The 15,618-nt window shown below is 43.2% G+C and overlaps 1 protein-coding gene across 1 annotated transcript in view; it reads left to right on the top strand.

Moving 5' to 3' along the window:
- The window catches only part of ACSS2 (acyl-CoA synthetase short-chain family member 2), a 40,181-nt gene that overhangs the window by 15,175 nt on the left and 9,388 nt on the right, over nt 1-15,618 (top strand). Inside the window, exons 3-7 of the mRNA XM_008571251.1 lie at nt 12,778-12,869; nt 13,069-13,172; nt 13,439-13,511; nt 13,762-13,837; nt 13,996-14,110. Coding sequence (XP_008569473.1) covers nt 12,778-12,869; nt 13,069-13,172; nt 13,439-13,511; nt 13,762-13,837; nt 13,996-14,110 — 460 coding nt within the window. The remainder of the gene's footprint in view (nt 1-12,777; nt 12,870-13,068; nt 13,173-13,438; nt 13,512-13,761; nt 13,838-13,995; nt 14,111-15,618) is intronic.

Genomic DNA, 15,618 nt, shown 5'->3' on the forward strand with positions numbered 1-15,618 from the left:
GTTGCAATCCCGTTGCCGGCCCCCGGCCCGGTACGGGGGCAACACTGAGGGTTGCAATCCGTTGCCGGACACGGAAAAAGACAAAAGACCAAAAAAAAAAAAAAAAAGAAATCTATCCAAGTGAGCAGTCACAGAGGCCTCTTGTTGAATTTTAGTTTTAGCTGCTCTTGAGGGTGACTATCTATTTAAGGTGTTCTCCAAACTGCTACATATACTAAATGTGGCATCCAGATTTGGTGAAAATCTATCAGTTGTTTTCACATGATATGGAACAAACTGATAGAAATATGTTTTTATTTGTATGGATAGCCATACTCCATAGACAATCTACTCACTTTTAGCAGCAGATTTTAAAAATTTTATAGGTGTTTATAGATATGTGCCAGGCACTGTACTACATGCTTAGGATATACCAGTAAACTAGAGAGTCCTAGTCTTCATGGAGCTCACATGGGGACAAGGTTTTTGCTTATGAGTTGTGATTTTATTTAGGAATAAAATGTTAGGAAACCATGTCCTTTTCCTTATTTCCAGGGAGGGGTCGGGGAGGTGAGGAATATGTCTCCAGAAGCAAATAGATGAACAAGTGCTCCTGTGACAGTTGACACTGCCAAGGACTGTGAAGGTCGACATATGAGGGCTGCCTTGCCTGAGATTTTGGGTCTTTCAGGAAGCTGTCAGGATGTTGAAGAGATTGGCATGAGTTTGGTCTTAGCCACAGGCTAAAGCTCAAACTGGACGGGAGTCTCCTCCTTAGCTTCTCATAATGCTCCTGGAAATTCTTTTTTTTTTTTTTGTCTTTTTGTCTTTTTTCCGTGTCCAGCAACGGATCGCAACCCTCAGTGTTGCCCCCGTACTGGACCGGGGACCGGCTACGGGATCGCAACCCTCGGTGCCGCTCCCGCGCCTCACTCAGCCAGTGAGCGGGAACCGGTCTGTATGTGGGATCCGAACCCTTGGGCGGGAGCGCTGCCGCGCTTCCCAAGCGGCGCACCATCCAGTGCGCCACCGGGCTGGCCCGCTCCTGGAAATTCTTAAGAGAGGCTTCTCCATGTTCATTTGGGTATACTCCCAATTGATACAGTTGAACAAACACTAGCCTGGAAGTCAGAAACCTGGGACCTAGTTACAGATTTGCCCTTAACCCCCTGTGTGGCCTTCACAAGCCACTTCCTCTGGATTTTTTGTATCTTTAAAATGCAGATAATAATACCTGCTCTACCTACTGCTAAGGTAGCTGTGAGGATCAGGTGAGGGAATGTCCTCTAAAGCAGTTTTATACTGTACTCATGTGAGGAATTAGCTGGATTCTTATTTGATTTTATTTTTAAAAGTTCGTAGAAAAATAGAGTTGAAAGATAATACTAATCTTCCCATGAACTTTTTGAAGTACCCTCGTATCTCTTTCAAAATCTTGGAATTGCAAATTTAGCTCATATAATTTATGGAAATTGTCCACCATACAACCTATTGTGCATAGCCACTTCTCAATGTCAACATAATCAGCCAAATCAGATTTACTTTCTGTTAGAAACTGCCTAACTTTTCTCAATTCAAATAAATATGTTAATTTATGACCATTTGATAACTGTTTTACTTTTGAATTGTAATTCTCAGAGAGATAAGGCAAGTAGTCTTGCCATAAGTTTGTCACCTAGATGAATTAAGATGTCACTCCTTTCAATATTGATTTCTTACAGAAGCTCTCTTTGATTTGCTTTTGGGGATTTCTCCCTCCGAAGTTATACATTTTCAAATCGCCCCTTTGTTTGGCACTCTGGAGGTTTTTATACCCTGCCATTGTACCATAAAGTTTGGGGTAAGAGACGGAGATGACATTCTTTTATAACATGAGAGAAGGATAATTGTGAAAGAGAGAGTGGGAAAGGAGAGCCAATTCAGACAGATCAGTGTTAAGAAAGATTACATAATGAAGTTGAGGATCTGGACATTTATTATCTTAAAATTTTCTTGTTCAAGTACTCAGAGGAATAGAGTACCCCAGCTTGAGGACTAATTATTTAAACTATACTATTTACCTAGATAACAGAGAACCGTTGTGATGAATACTTTTGCATGTGTCTGTTATACTTGAGAGACCTGATGTACATGTAAAATTGTGCCCCTGGCTGTTCTTCCCACTTTCTTTTTCTATGCTAGGCATATTCCTCTTTTAGGCAGCATTCCAAATGCTGTGATAATAAAGGATCTGAGAGAGCCTCCCTGAATCACTTGTTATGAATAAGGCCAGCATGGGACACAGGATAGTAGGAAGAAGTGTACAAGTATATGATTTCCCTCCTGTAAGTAGGCATGTAGACAGTGGGCTAAGGGTTACCTTCTGTACTGGCCCAGGTTTTGTCTTCTCAACAGAGAAGAGGCGCAGAATCCAACTGGCACCAAAGCCACCTTGGCCAAGAGGAACAGGCACAAGGTCTCTGGATCAAGGCCTGAAAATAGTTGGCAAGAGGACAAGATACAATAATAGCCCAGACTGCAGGGTAGGAATCCCATACCCTGAACCTCAGCTCCAGGTGCCTTTTCCAATCTCTCCCATGGCACAGAGTCTAGGACTGATTCCACTGTAGGGGCTCAATAAACTTTTCTTTTCTTTCTTTTCTTTTTTTTTTTTTTGGTCTTTTTTGTGACCGGTAAGGGGATTGCAACCCTTGGCTTGGTGTCGCCCGCACCACACTCAGCCAGTGAGCGCACCGGCCATCCTTATATAGGATCCGAATCCACGGCAGGAGCGAGCCATGGGGTCGGCCCTCAAGAAACTTTTCTTGACATGACTCTGAATTCCATTCCACCAGTTTCATATTATATAGGATCCGAATCCACGGCAGGAGCGAGCCACGGGGTCGGCCCTCAAGAAACTTTTCTTGACATGACTCTGAATTCCATTCCACCAGTTTCATACTCTGTTCCTCTCTGTGTCTACCATTTTTTCTGCCTGCCCACCTTCTATCTTCCTCGTCTGTATCCTCTCTTCTCCCTTTTTTCCTTCCATATTTCCTCTCTCTTATAAGCCTAGATCCAACTAGTCATATGAGCAGAGATAAGTTTGTTGATTTGTTCATTCATTGTTTTATCTATTCATTTTACAATTATGTATTAAGTACCTACTGTGTATCAAACTTTTGCTGGGCACTGAGGAAGAAACAGATAAAAAGATATCCTGTCTGCCATTAAGGAACTCATAATACAATGAGGGAAACAGATGTCTACATATGATTATAATGTTAGGAAAAAAAAGTGCTAAGTGTTGTCTTTAGGTAAATAGAAATAGGCAAGTATGAAAGAATGAGTGAATGAATGGATGAATGGATAGAGCTAAATATTTCTGATAAATGAATAGGTACAATCTTTCTGGAAAGGAAGATTTGTAAAGATGTCTTTTTTCCCCAAAATTCATCTGTATGTTTATTGCAATTCCAATAAAAATCACAAGGAGATTTTTTTTTTTGCGGGGGAGGGGGGGGCAGCTGGCTGGTACAGGGATCTGAACCTTTGACCTTGATGTTATAACACCACACTCTAACCAACTGAACTAACCAGCCGGTCCTACAATGTGCGGGGGAGGGGGGGCAGCTGGCTGGTACAGGGATCTGAACCCTTGACCTTGATGTTATAACACCACACTCTAACCAACTGAACTAACCAGCCGGTCCTACAATGAGATTGTTTGTTGAAATATAATTCATACTATATAATTCACCCATTTAAAGTGTACAATTCAATGATTTTTAATATATTCAAAGAGCTGTACAACCATCACCACAATCAATTTTAGAACATTGTCACCACCCCAAAAGGAAAGCTCATACTCATTAGCAGTTACTCATTGCACCCCAACTTCTCCAACTCTAGCCCTAGGCAATCACTAATCTACTTTCTGTTTCTATGGCTCTGCCTATTCTGGACATTTTATATAAATGGAATCATACAATATGTGGCCTTTTGTGTCTGGCTTCTTTCGCTTAGCATATTTTCAAGGTTCATCCATGTTGTTGCATGTATCAGTACTTTATCCTTTTTCATGGCTGAATAATATTCCACTGTATGGATATACCACATTTCACTCATCCATCCCTCAGCTGATGAACATTTGAGTTGTTTTCACTTTTTGATCTCATGAATAATGCTGCTATGAATATTTGTGTACAAGTTTTTGTGTAGATATATGTTTTCAGTTCTCTTGGGTGGATACTTAGGAGTATAATTCCTGGGTCACATGGTATCTCTGAATTTAACATTTTGAGGAATTGCCAGACTGTTTTCCAAAGTGGTTGAATCATTTTACGTTCCCACCAGCAACATGTGTGGTTTCCAATTTCTCCACATGCTTGCTAACACTTGTTATTGTCTGTCTGTTTGATTATGGCCATCATGATGGCTGTGAAGTGGGATCTCATTGTGGTTTTGATTTTATTTCCCTGATCATGCCTGCTTTTTGAAGACTGGTTGGTATAGATCTGCCTTTCTGAACCAGGGGGAAGGGCAAAATGTAAGATATCTACATTTGGGCAGGCATTTCATGATTGAACCACTGATTGAGACTTTTTACTGTAGTTTCATCAATTTTGTAGTTAGTGGAAAGTCCTTCCAGATTTAAGTAATAAGATGATAGCTGATCCCAGTTTTTGAATCAGGAGGTGGGTGAGGCTGCATTAGGGTCTGCAAGCTAAGTATCACTTGAAACCAGAAATCTATGGTATTTTCAAAAGGGAATTTTCTCAGGAAGTAAGGAAAAGCCAAACAGAATTATTGCTTTCTGGTAACTACACTAAAAATCCGTCCTTGGGGGCCGGCCCGGTGGCACACTTGGTAGAGTGCAGCGCTTGGGAGTGCGGTGGCCCTCCCGCCGAGGGTTCGGATCCCATATAGAGACTGGTCCGCTCACTGGTTGAGCGCGGTGCGGGCGCGACACCGAGGGTTGCGATCCCATTGCCGGTCATGAAAAAAGACAAAAAGGAAAAAAAAAATTCCATCCTTGGTAGTCTTCAACCCTACAGTTCTCAGGGCTCCTGCACTTTAATTTTCTTTCTTATGTTAATTCTGGCTTTGGAAACAACATGCCCCTTTTGGAGGCCATGTCATTTAGGAGAATGCCCTGAACTAGAGACATTTAGACTCAAGAACTGTGCTGTCCAATGTAGTAGCCACTGCCACATGCAACTATTGATATTTAAAGTAATCAAAATTAAATAAAATAAAAAATTCAGTTCTTCAGCTACATTTCAAGTGTTCAATAGCTATATGTGGCTAGTGGCTACCATATTGGACAGCACTGCTTTAGAATAAGGTTGCACTAATGTGCTAAGTAACCTTGAGGCCATCACTTCCCACTTCTGTGCTTTAGGTTTCTCATCTGTAAATAAGAGTGGTTGATCTCAAAAGCTCCATCGTCATCTGGCATGCTGAGTGATTCGTGATTCAGTTTATGGAGTATGCCTCCTCTACCTCCTCCTTCAGCCCTTCTCCTTCCTCACTACAGCTAGGGCAGAAGTCCCCAGAGGGAACATTAGACTGCTGATTGTTCAAGTTATGTTGTTCCCACTCCCTGCTTCCTTGGTGAAAGGGAAAATGACTTGAAGGCATATTTACATCTGAGTACCTTGCATTTGTGCAGTGCTTTATGGGTCAAAGAACTCTTTTACATTATTTCTTCATTTTTATAGAATCAAAGAATCTCAAAGTTGGAAGGCCCTTAACGGTCATCTCAAACTTCAATAAACATGGATTATATGGAGAGCTTATAAAATGAAAATTCCAAGGCCCTGATCCCTGGAGAATGATTTAGTAGAAGTAGGTGTCAGGGTTTCCCTGGTCCAATCTGAACAATACTATGTTGCAGCTATGTGGGGTGGAACCTTGGAATCTGCATTATTAATACTATCTGACCGGGCTGGCCCGTGGCTCACTCAGGAGAGTGCAGTGCTGATAACACCAGGGCCATGGATTTGGATCCCATATAGGGATGGCCAGTTCGTTCACTGGCTGAGCGTGGTGCTGACAACACCAAGCCAAGGGTTAAGATCCCGTTACCGGTCATCTTAAAAAAAAAAAAAAATACTATTTGACCATACTGTGAGAAACACTGGCCTTGCTTTGTCCTTAGTCATGTGGTAGAGTTTACTTTTTAGTATTCCCACAAATCCCATATTCTACATGATATCTCCAGAGTTAGGGAGCTCCCAAAGGAGAGTATCTTCCTTTGTTGGACAGCACTGACAGGCTTTCTTTATGTTGAGCTCTCTCAATTGACCTAACTTTTCCATTTATAGGTACATAACACTAGTCTTCTTCTTTCCCATAATATTCCTTCAGACTCATTCATTCATTCAGCAAAAATTTATTGAGCACATACTATATCAAGGTTCTGTGCAAGGCACTGGGGATTTAGCAGTGAACAAGACCAACTTGGCCTCTGCCTTCAGAAGCTGCTTTCTTCTAGTAGGGGGGACAAACAATTAGCAAAAAAAAAAAAAAAGAAAGAAAGAAACAAATAACAAAAGATGTGTAGCTTGAGAAAAATGCTATGAAGAAAATACGAGTGTTGTGATGAAGAATAACAGGAAGGCTGATGCTACTTAGGGTGGTCAGGGAAAGTCTCACTAGGGAGGTGACTTTTAAGCTGAGGTATGAAACATGAGATAGAACAAACCATTTGAAGAGTTGGAGAAAGACGGTAAAGAACATAACATGTTCTATCAGCCAGGAGGCCAGTGTACTTGGAGCCTAGTAAGCAAAATGGGAGAATGGCACAAGATGAAGTTAGAGAGGACACAAAGAATAGTAGAAATCTGGATTTTCTTCTATATGTAATGGAAGCCATTAAAGGGTTTTAAGCAGGAGGCAATGTGGTCTGTCTTATGTTTTTAATAGGAATGGGAGAATGGCACAAGATGAAGTTAGAGAGGACACAAAGAATAGTAGAAATCTGGATTTTCTTCTATATGCAATGGAAGCCATTAAAGGGTTTTAAGCAGGAGGCAATGTGGTCTGTCTTATGTTTTTAATAGATCATTTTGAATGATTGATTCATGGATTGGAAGGGGGCAAGAATAAAGTGGTGGTAGACCAGTTTTGGGGCATTGTGGTCATCCAGGCAAGAGATGAAGACAGCTTGAACTAGGGTGGAGTTAACAGAGACACAGATATTTGAGACTTTTCTAATCACATCCCTCAATATCTTCTCCAAACTAAACATATCAGTTCAGTGTTCCTCTCATAGCAGCTTTGAATCCTCTTCTGATCCGGGTATTTCTCTCTGGAAGACCTAACTCACCAGGTTAGAGCCAACCTTGTGATGCTTTTTGATGAACCCAGTTTTCCCCACCTATCTATTAACTCTTTCCTCCTATTCCATGTCTTACTTGAAGTCCTAGGCAATTAAAATTCTCGATCCAATGACTGTCTCTCTCATGTAAAGAGGGGAGCCCCAGTCTTCCCTGTCATTAATCATTTATCAGTCTTTCAATGATTTGACCATGACCCTTGAGTACCTGTTGTGCCAGTTGTTCTTGGAAGAGACAAAGAGGAAGAAGACATGATCCCTGCCCTCTAAGATCCCCAGATGTAATGGGAGAGATAAAACAGATCATAAGGAAAGCAAGATAAAGGGCATTGGGAGGAAGAGAGAACTTCCAGCTTTTGGGTTGGTAGGGAAAGAGGGAAACTAAGGAAGACTTTATGGAAAATGTTAATTAGAAGCACCTGGGCTAGGGGAGGCAGGGAGTACTCTTTTATATGAGGTGGTCAAGGATGACCTCACTGAGAAGCCAATGTTTGAGCAATGTCTCAAAGATAGGGAATAAGTCACATGGCTATATGGGAACAGAACACTCCCAGTGGAGGGCAAAGGCTCTGAGGTTAAGTGTGCTTGATGTTTTTGCCACACACTAGGGAGGCCATGTGGCTGGAGCAGAAGGAGAAGAGAGGAAGGGAGTAGATCATGTAGGAACTAGTAAGCCATTGTGAGGACTTTGCCTTTAACTCAAAATGATATGGGAAGTTATCCGAGCATTTTGAGCAGAGGAGTGATATGATTTGACTTACCTAACAGTGGTTTTGGACTAGGATAGTAGAATTAGATGTGAAGTAGTCTAATTCTAAATAGATTTAGAACCAATAATGGATTAAAGTAAATTTGGATAGTGTGAAGATGAGGTAGTTGGAGAACGCTTCCTGAAGGAAGAAGATGAGGAGGACCTAATGATTCTGTACCTTGTGTTGTCCCAAGCACACTTAACCAAGCACACTTAACCTCAGAGCCTTTGCCCTCTACTGGGAGCGTTCTTTTCCCAGATAACCGTATGGCCTCCAACTGAAGGGGACGTAGTTTGATTTACAGCAACAATTCCCAATCAGTAGCCCACCAGCTAAATTTCTCATTAATAGTTTTGTTTGATTCACAGTGTTTAAAACTTCTTAAAATTAGTTGTCAACACTTAAGAAGTTTTGACAAAAGTAGATTCCAGGACTCTCTTGAAAAACTGGAAAAAATGGCAACATTGAGCCCTTATTCTCCTGGGCAAAAGTTGACCATGGAGCTATGTTTAGACACTGGTTGCCTCCTTTTGCCGGAGCATGTATTCTCCAGTTTTCCTGTCCCTACCCCTTTCTATTGTTTCCCCCAAACCGAGGCTAAGTGTCAGTACATGTGCTGCTGTTCTCTTATAGAAAAGTTGAGAAAAAAGGGAACTGTTTCTTGTGTCTATCAAAAATTTTCTTTCATATGGTCCACTTCATTCATTTATATTACCTGCCTGGACCCTTTCAATTTTTGAGTTTGCAACTCCCAGTTTGGAGGAAAGAGGCCTGGACCCTGAGTCCTGGTCCCTGCTGTGACACAACCCACTCTGTGACCCCAGGCATAGCTAATAGTCTCTTTGGTCTCAGAGTTAGGAGATTAAATTGGATGTTCTTTAAGAGCTCTAACATCCTAGAGGGCTTGGATTTTTCAGTAGGCCAGTACCTTGTCCCCTTCCCCCTCCCAACCAGCCAGGGGCCCCAGCCTGGTGTGTATGTCAGAGAAAAAAGATACTGGAATGAGTAAGATGCCTGTATCAATAATATATAACTTCAGCCCACATAGACAGGGAGAGGAATCCACATTGAGTGGGGGGTGTGTGTGTCTGGAAGTGGGCTCAAGTATGCTATACTTGTAAATGTTGTGCTTATGTGTTCCTGTGCACCTTCTAATTACCAGGCTCTATTGTAGGTGCTAGGGATGTAGCAGTGGACATGACCTACAAAGTCTCTGCTATCATGGGGCTTATATTTCAGTGAAGGACACAGATAATATACAAGTAAATAAAACACATGAGTTAATTTCAAATAATGGAAAGTTTCACGAAAAAAATAACCAGAATGATTTGATAGAGCATTTCTGAAGGGGCAAGCCACACACATATGAGTAGGTGGGTATCTAAATGTGGTGCATGTACTTGCGTATGGGCCCATGTTTGAGTCCTGAGTGCATATTTTTATGCTTATTTTTCCCGTGTATGCAGATGGGAAGCTTTTATGCCTAGAATGTTTGCATATTATTAGATGTGATTTTACACAAGTGAAAAATAGGTGCGAACATAGGTGAACTGGTGTGTGGTAAGTATGTGGGGATGTGTGGGTGGGTATGTATATGTTGGTATACAGCTGTAACTGGAGATGTTCTGAAGTTCCTGTGGCACTCATCAGTGGGCCGTTTAAGGAAATGGCTTTTCTGCCTCTGGTGTTCTAGGCCATTTGCCAGCTTCCTCTCACCCTGTTCCTTCGTACTTTAGTAAGCTCCCTGTCATTGGCTCCTCTTAGCCCTAGGAGGGTTAAAGCCAAGGAGAGGATAGTAACTGACTCATCAAGCCAGGAGCTGGAAGAGGCTGATAATCCTCCTGAGTAATCTCCATCAGTAAGAAAAGGCATGGCTTCCCTGCCAGTCCCTGCCCTTCACACTATGAAGGAAAGAATCTCTACATGAAATCAGAAGACCTGAGGATCTATTCTTGGCTCTGCCACTTATTATTGTGTGACCTTGGCCAAGCTACTACCTCTCTCTAAGTTTTAGTTACCTCCCTCATAAGTACTCTGGATAGTAAGGAAGGAGAGGTAACACAATGCCCTGTAGTGCTGAGGGAGGGCTACATGGTGCCTAAAGAAGGAGGAAGAACATTCTGAGCAGGGGCAATGGCGTGATCAAAAAGTATGGAGGTAGACCTGAGCTTTGCATATAAGGGAAGCAAGGAAGAACAAAATTTAAACTTCTTACTGTTGCCTACAATGCCCTACATGATTTGACTGCTGCTTACTTACCCAACTTATAGCTAGCTCACTGTATTCCAGCCATACTGGATTCCCTTCTGTTCTTTGAATAGGCCTCAATGCCTTTCCATTTAATGCTGTCTCTGCCTAGAATACTCTTCCCAAGAATTAATGTGATTGCCTACTTCTCATTATTCAGGTCTTAGCTCAGATATCACCTTCCCAGGGAGAGGCCTTCCCTGAATATCTTATCTAAAATAGTCATCCCCTAATATTTATCAATACTTAAAATACACATATCTTTTGACCCAACAATTGTGCTTCTAATAATTTATCCTAAATATGCACTTGCAAGTGAGTAAAATGACATATGAATAAAGATATTCATTGAAGTATTTATTTATTGAGTAAATTATGGTACATATAAATAGTTGAACTGGGGCCGGCCCGGTGGTGCACTCCTACAGTGCACTGCTTGGGAAGTGCGGTGGCGCTCCCGCCGAGCGTTCGGATCCCACATACAGACAGGCCGCTCACTGGCTGAGCAAGGTGCGGGAGCAACACCGTGGAACTGGGGCCGGCCCGGTGGTGCACTCCTACAGTGCACCGCTTGGGAAGTGTGGTGGCGCTCCCGCCGAGCGTTTGGATCCCACATACAGACCGGCCGCTCACTGGCTGAGCAAGGTGCGGGAGCAACACCGAGGGTTGCGATCCCGTTGCCGGTCACGAAAAAAAAAAAAAAAAAAAAAAAAGATAAATAGTGGAATATCATGCAGCTGACAAAGAATGAAATAGCTCTTTAAGTCTTGATGGAGAATGATATGAAGGTATATTGTTAAATTTAGAAAAGCAAGATGATTGAGCTCTACACTTAAAATTTGTGCAGTTTACTGAATGTATATAATGCTCAATTTAAAAAACAAGATACATAATAATGTGTACTGTATTTAGAAAAATGACAATATATAAACATAAATGCATGTATGTATACTTGTCTAACAGGCCTGTTCCTTGAGTAGAGCAGCTCTTTTCACCTCTGCCACCCTGTGTTTAGTTGGTGACTGTGAGGTGCTTATCTATTTTCTGAACAGCATTAAAATCCAACTTTTTAAAATTCAGTTTTAAAATTTCTATATTCAACGATATCTCAAGGATCTTGTGAAAGATGCTAACAGTGTAGACTTCTTCCAAAGTGATTATCTTGGTCACTCCACACTAACTGAGTTACCCTAAGCCCTCCATCCTGCAAGGAGTGGCCCTGTCTGCATATTGATTGTCTCTGGAAAGTTAAACAAAATATTAGTAACAAAGGTTGCCAGTAGGCAGGGTGATCGGGAGATAGGGGCGGGAGGAATACTCTTCATTACATATCTTTTTATGCAGTGTCATTTGAGTATATTACTTATTCAAAAAAATCATGAAATTGAAAAAAAAACCACTAAGGGAAATATTCATGTAACTAAATCTTTGCATATCATCATGATATTTCCTTAAGATAGTGTATTTTTAAAAAGTATTTCTCCCCAGTCACTCATTATATTATTCTGCTTTATTTCCTTCATAATGCTTATCATCATCTGGAATTATTGTGGTTATATTTGTTACTTGTGTATTACCTGAATTACCAATGGAATATAAGCTCCATGATGTCAGAGATCTTGCTTATCTTGTTCATCAGTGCCTTATTTCTATACACATATATAGCACATAGTAGTTGTTAAATAAGCAAATGAACAAATGAAGGAATGACTGAAGGAAACCAGACTAAAGCCTAGGGAGGAGTGGGACGCAAGGCTGAGGAGGTAGGCAGAAATCACTCACCAGAGGGTAGTGATTCTGAAACATTAGATGTGCATCACCTGCTGATTCCTTGTACCAGCTTGTAATAAAGAAGCATATTCTTGGTTGGGCCCTGTGATTCTGGTTAAGTAGGTCTGAGTTGGGGCCCAGGAAAATACATTTCAACAAATTCCCTAAATGATTTGGGTGCAAGTGATCTGGAGACCCTACTCTGAATAAAACTAATATCGTCTTGATACCTCATCAGGAAGAATCACGTCTGTGATACCATTTCTTCTTAACGCATCTGTAGGATGAAAGAGAAGGGACCATCACCCCATTTTATCAACAGAAAAAATGAGGCTCAGTGATGGACAGTGAGGACTGGCTGGTTAGCTCAGTTGGTTAGAGCACAGTGTTATATGGTCAAGGGTTCAGATCCCCATACTGGCCAGCCACCAAAAAATACAAACAAAAAACCCTACCAACAAAACAAAACAAACAAAAAGAGATCGACAGCGAATGCATTTTTCCAATGACACACAACATGTGTATAAAGTATCTTGAAAGGCCAAAGTATCTGACCAGTCAACTCAAGGTGTGTGGCAGATAGCTCACTGTCACAGGATAGTCCCAGGCCTTGGTGTCACAGGAGGGATTTTTTTTATGACTGTTCCTGTTTCTTGTTTGGGGAAGAATTCATACCCCTAATCACTTGTTCTTTCTGGTGTATCTCAGGGAGGGCAATGAGCCAGGGGAGACTACCCAGATCACATACCATGAGCTTCTGGTCCAAGTGTGTCAGTTCAGCAATGTTCTCCGAAAACAGGGTGAGTATGGGGGTACTGGAAAGGGACTGAGGGATCTGGCCTTGGGGTACCTGAGGACTCTTGGGAAGAGGATGAGGAATGGAAGGAATCTGATAACAGGGTAACAGAAGAGGTCAGCTAGGAGGGGCCAGGTGGATGGGAAGGAGCAGGTAGCAGCAGGAAGGGTCCGTCGTCCATGTTCTGTGTCTTCTACCTGCAGGCATTCGAAAGGGTGACCGAGTGGCCATCTACATGCCAATGATCCTTGAGCTCGTGGTGGCTATGCTGGCGTGTGCCCGGCTTGGGGCTTTGCACTCCATTGTGGTAGGAGTTTGGGCTGGCGAAAAAGGGCAGGGGGGTGGGTGGGAAGGAATGAGGCTCTGGAGAAGTAGGCTGGGCCTGGATGATGGAAGGTCTTAAATAACAAACTAAGGAGCTTAGAGTGTTTGTATCATAGGTCCATATCAGTTATTTAGTTTCTTCTAGGACCCTGGCTTGAAGATCCTGAAGGTTTCATGAGTAATGCCTTTCCTTGTTCACTCAATCCTTGGGGCCTCCTTCTCTCCCTCAGTCTTTTTTCACTTCCCTAGTTTGCAGGCTTCTCTGCAGAGTCTCTATGTGAACGGATCCTGGATTCCAGTTGCAACCTTCTTATCACTACAGGTGACTAATTCTCTCATCCCTTCTCCAGAATCGCCCATACCTGGAGCGTTGGTCTCCAATCAACTTGTTGGTATTTGGGGCTGCTCAGCATAGAGGGTAGGGACTGCCTGCCCTTCCTCTCCCAGTCTTACCTCAGCTGACCATCTGTCAGCTCAAATCAGAGGCCCGTTGAGGAAGAGTTCTGTGGACATTGTGCCCACTAGGGGGTGTGGTGCCTACTAAGGCTTGGAATGTCTGTTGCTCCCCAAAGATGCCTTCTACAGGGGAGAAAAGCTTGTGAACCTGAAGGAGCTGGCTGACGAGGCCCTGGAGAAGTGTCAGGAGAAGTAAGTGCTTGGCCAGTTGGCAATTGACCTGAGTTGACTTGGCCAACTCAGTGCCAGGTTCCCTTTGTGCCCCCCTACCCTAGATGGACATGGGCGGGTCTTGTCAAATTCTCTTTTGAGCCAACCAGGCCACCACTTTAGGCTTTTCTTTCTTCTAGGGGTTCCCCAGTGAGATGCTGCATTGTGGTCAAGCACCTGGGGCGGGCAGAGCTGGGCATGGGTGACTCTCCCAGCCAGTCCCCCCCAATTAAGAGGCCATGCCCAGATGTACAGGTGAGTCTGGCACTGCTGTGCCTTCCTGTGGGCTCAAATTGCCTCTCTCTTTCTGCCCAGGAAGTTCCTGATGTCCTCCTTTGTTTCCTCATCATAATGCTGAGCATCTGGGAGCAATCCTAGGAATGTCTCCTCTGGCAGGGCTGGGTGGGAGATGGGAGACTTTGACCTTGGTTGTAGGTAGAGTGGTCCTTGTATTTCAGGAACTGAGCATGAGAGATTGTAGGGGAGACTCCTGTGCTGGTTGGGGTATCCTAATGGGCACAGGGGACCCTCAGGTTAGAAATGTCTGACTTGGGTGACTGTATGTAGTCATCTTGATTATTGGGTGGTGGCTTGGGGTGAGCTGCTTTTGTGGCTTAGCAGATGCCTACCATGGAAGGACCAGGGTCTAGCCCCCAAGATATGGCCCTTGTTAGCTTTGGATCAAGTGATTCTGGTGGGAATGGTAAAAAAAAAAGCCCAGTGGTGGCCTCCAGGTCTGAGAAGCGTGAGAGATGAAAGTTCTGGGGTCCAAAGGACAGTTAATAAGATTCCGTGACTTGAGGGGCCCTGAGTAGTCTTGGGGCTAAGAGAGGCTGTAGTCTACTTTAGGGAGGTTGGAGAGCCCATCAGCATTAAGAGTTCCATGTGTATAAGGGCTAGAATCAGGATCAGGAAAATAGAGGCTGAGAGGACCAGTGATAAGGGAGCCTGAAGGAAAGGAGGCAGCCAAGGGTTTGGGCACACTGGTTCTTCCCTCCTACTCCCCTATACTCAGACCCCGCTCACTAGCCTTTCCATGGGCTCTTAACAGGGTAAGCTGAAAGAGAAATCCAAGCGCGTTCGGCCCCAGGTATCCACTTCTGCACTGCCTTGGGCACTGCTTCCCTGTGTGCTGTCTGTGTGAACATTTGCTTTTTGCCTGTTTGTGCCATTGAGGTGGCTGTCAGAGCTAATCCCCTTCCCTTTGTCCGTGGGCCGTTCGGCCCCAGGTATCCACTTCTGCACTGCCTTGGGCACTGCTTCCCTGTGTGCTGTCTGTGTGAACATTTGCTCTTTGCCTGTTTGTGCCATTGAGGTGGCTGTCAGAGCTAATCCCCTTCCCTTTGTCCGTGGGCCCCTTGCCATCTATGCCACACTGAAGGGTTGTAAAATCAAATGCCTGTTACTGCCTCTTTGAACTGGCATATAGCATGGATTTCAGAGAGGTTGCAATAGACATCCCATTTCACTCCTGCTGCTCAGGACCTGTGTGGGAGAGGGGAACATGTCAGAAAACATTTATTGTGGACTTAGCTGGGGCAGAGCCAGGAGAAACAGGAGGAGGTGCAGGTAGAGGAGGTATAGATCCTGACCTAGGGAATTTACTATTAGGTTTAGGAGCTGGACATGTATTACAAATGAAAACTTAAGTTTTATATATAACAGCAGAAAAGAAGATTCCTAAATACATTATATACCACTCTGGGAATTACAAACTGCTATAACTCTCTGATATAATTAAGCGCTAAACTGAATAAAAGTCA

Source organism: Galeopterus variegatus, unplaced genomic scaffold (genome assembly GCF_000696425.1).
Source record: "Galeopterus variegatus unplaced genomic scaffold, G_variegatus-3.0.2 Scaffold670, whole genome shotgun sequence".
Lineage (NCBI taxonomy): Eukaryota > Metazoa > Chordata > Mammalia > Dermoptera > Cynocephalidae > Galeopterus > Galeopterus variegatus.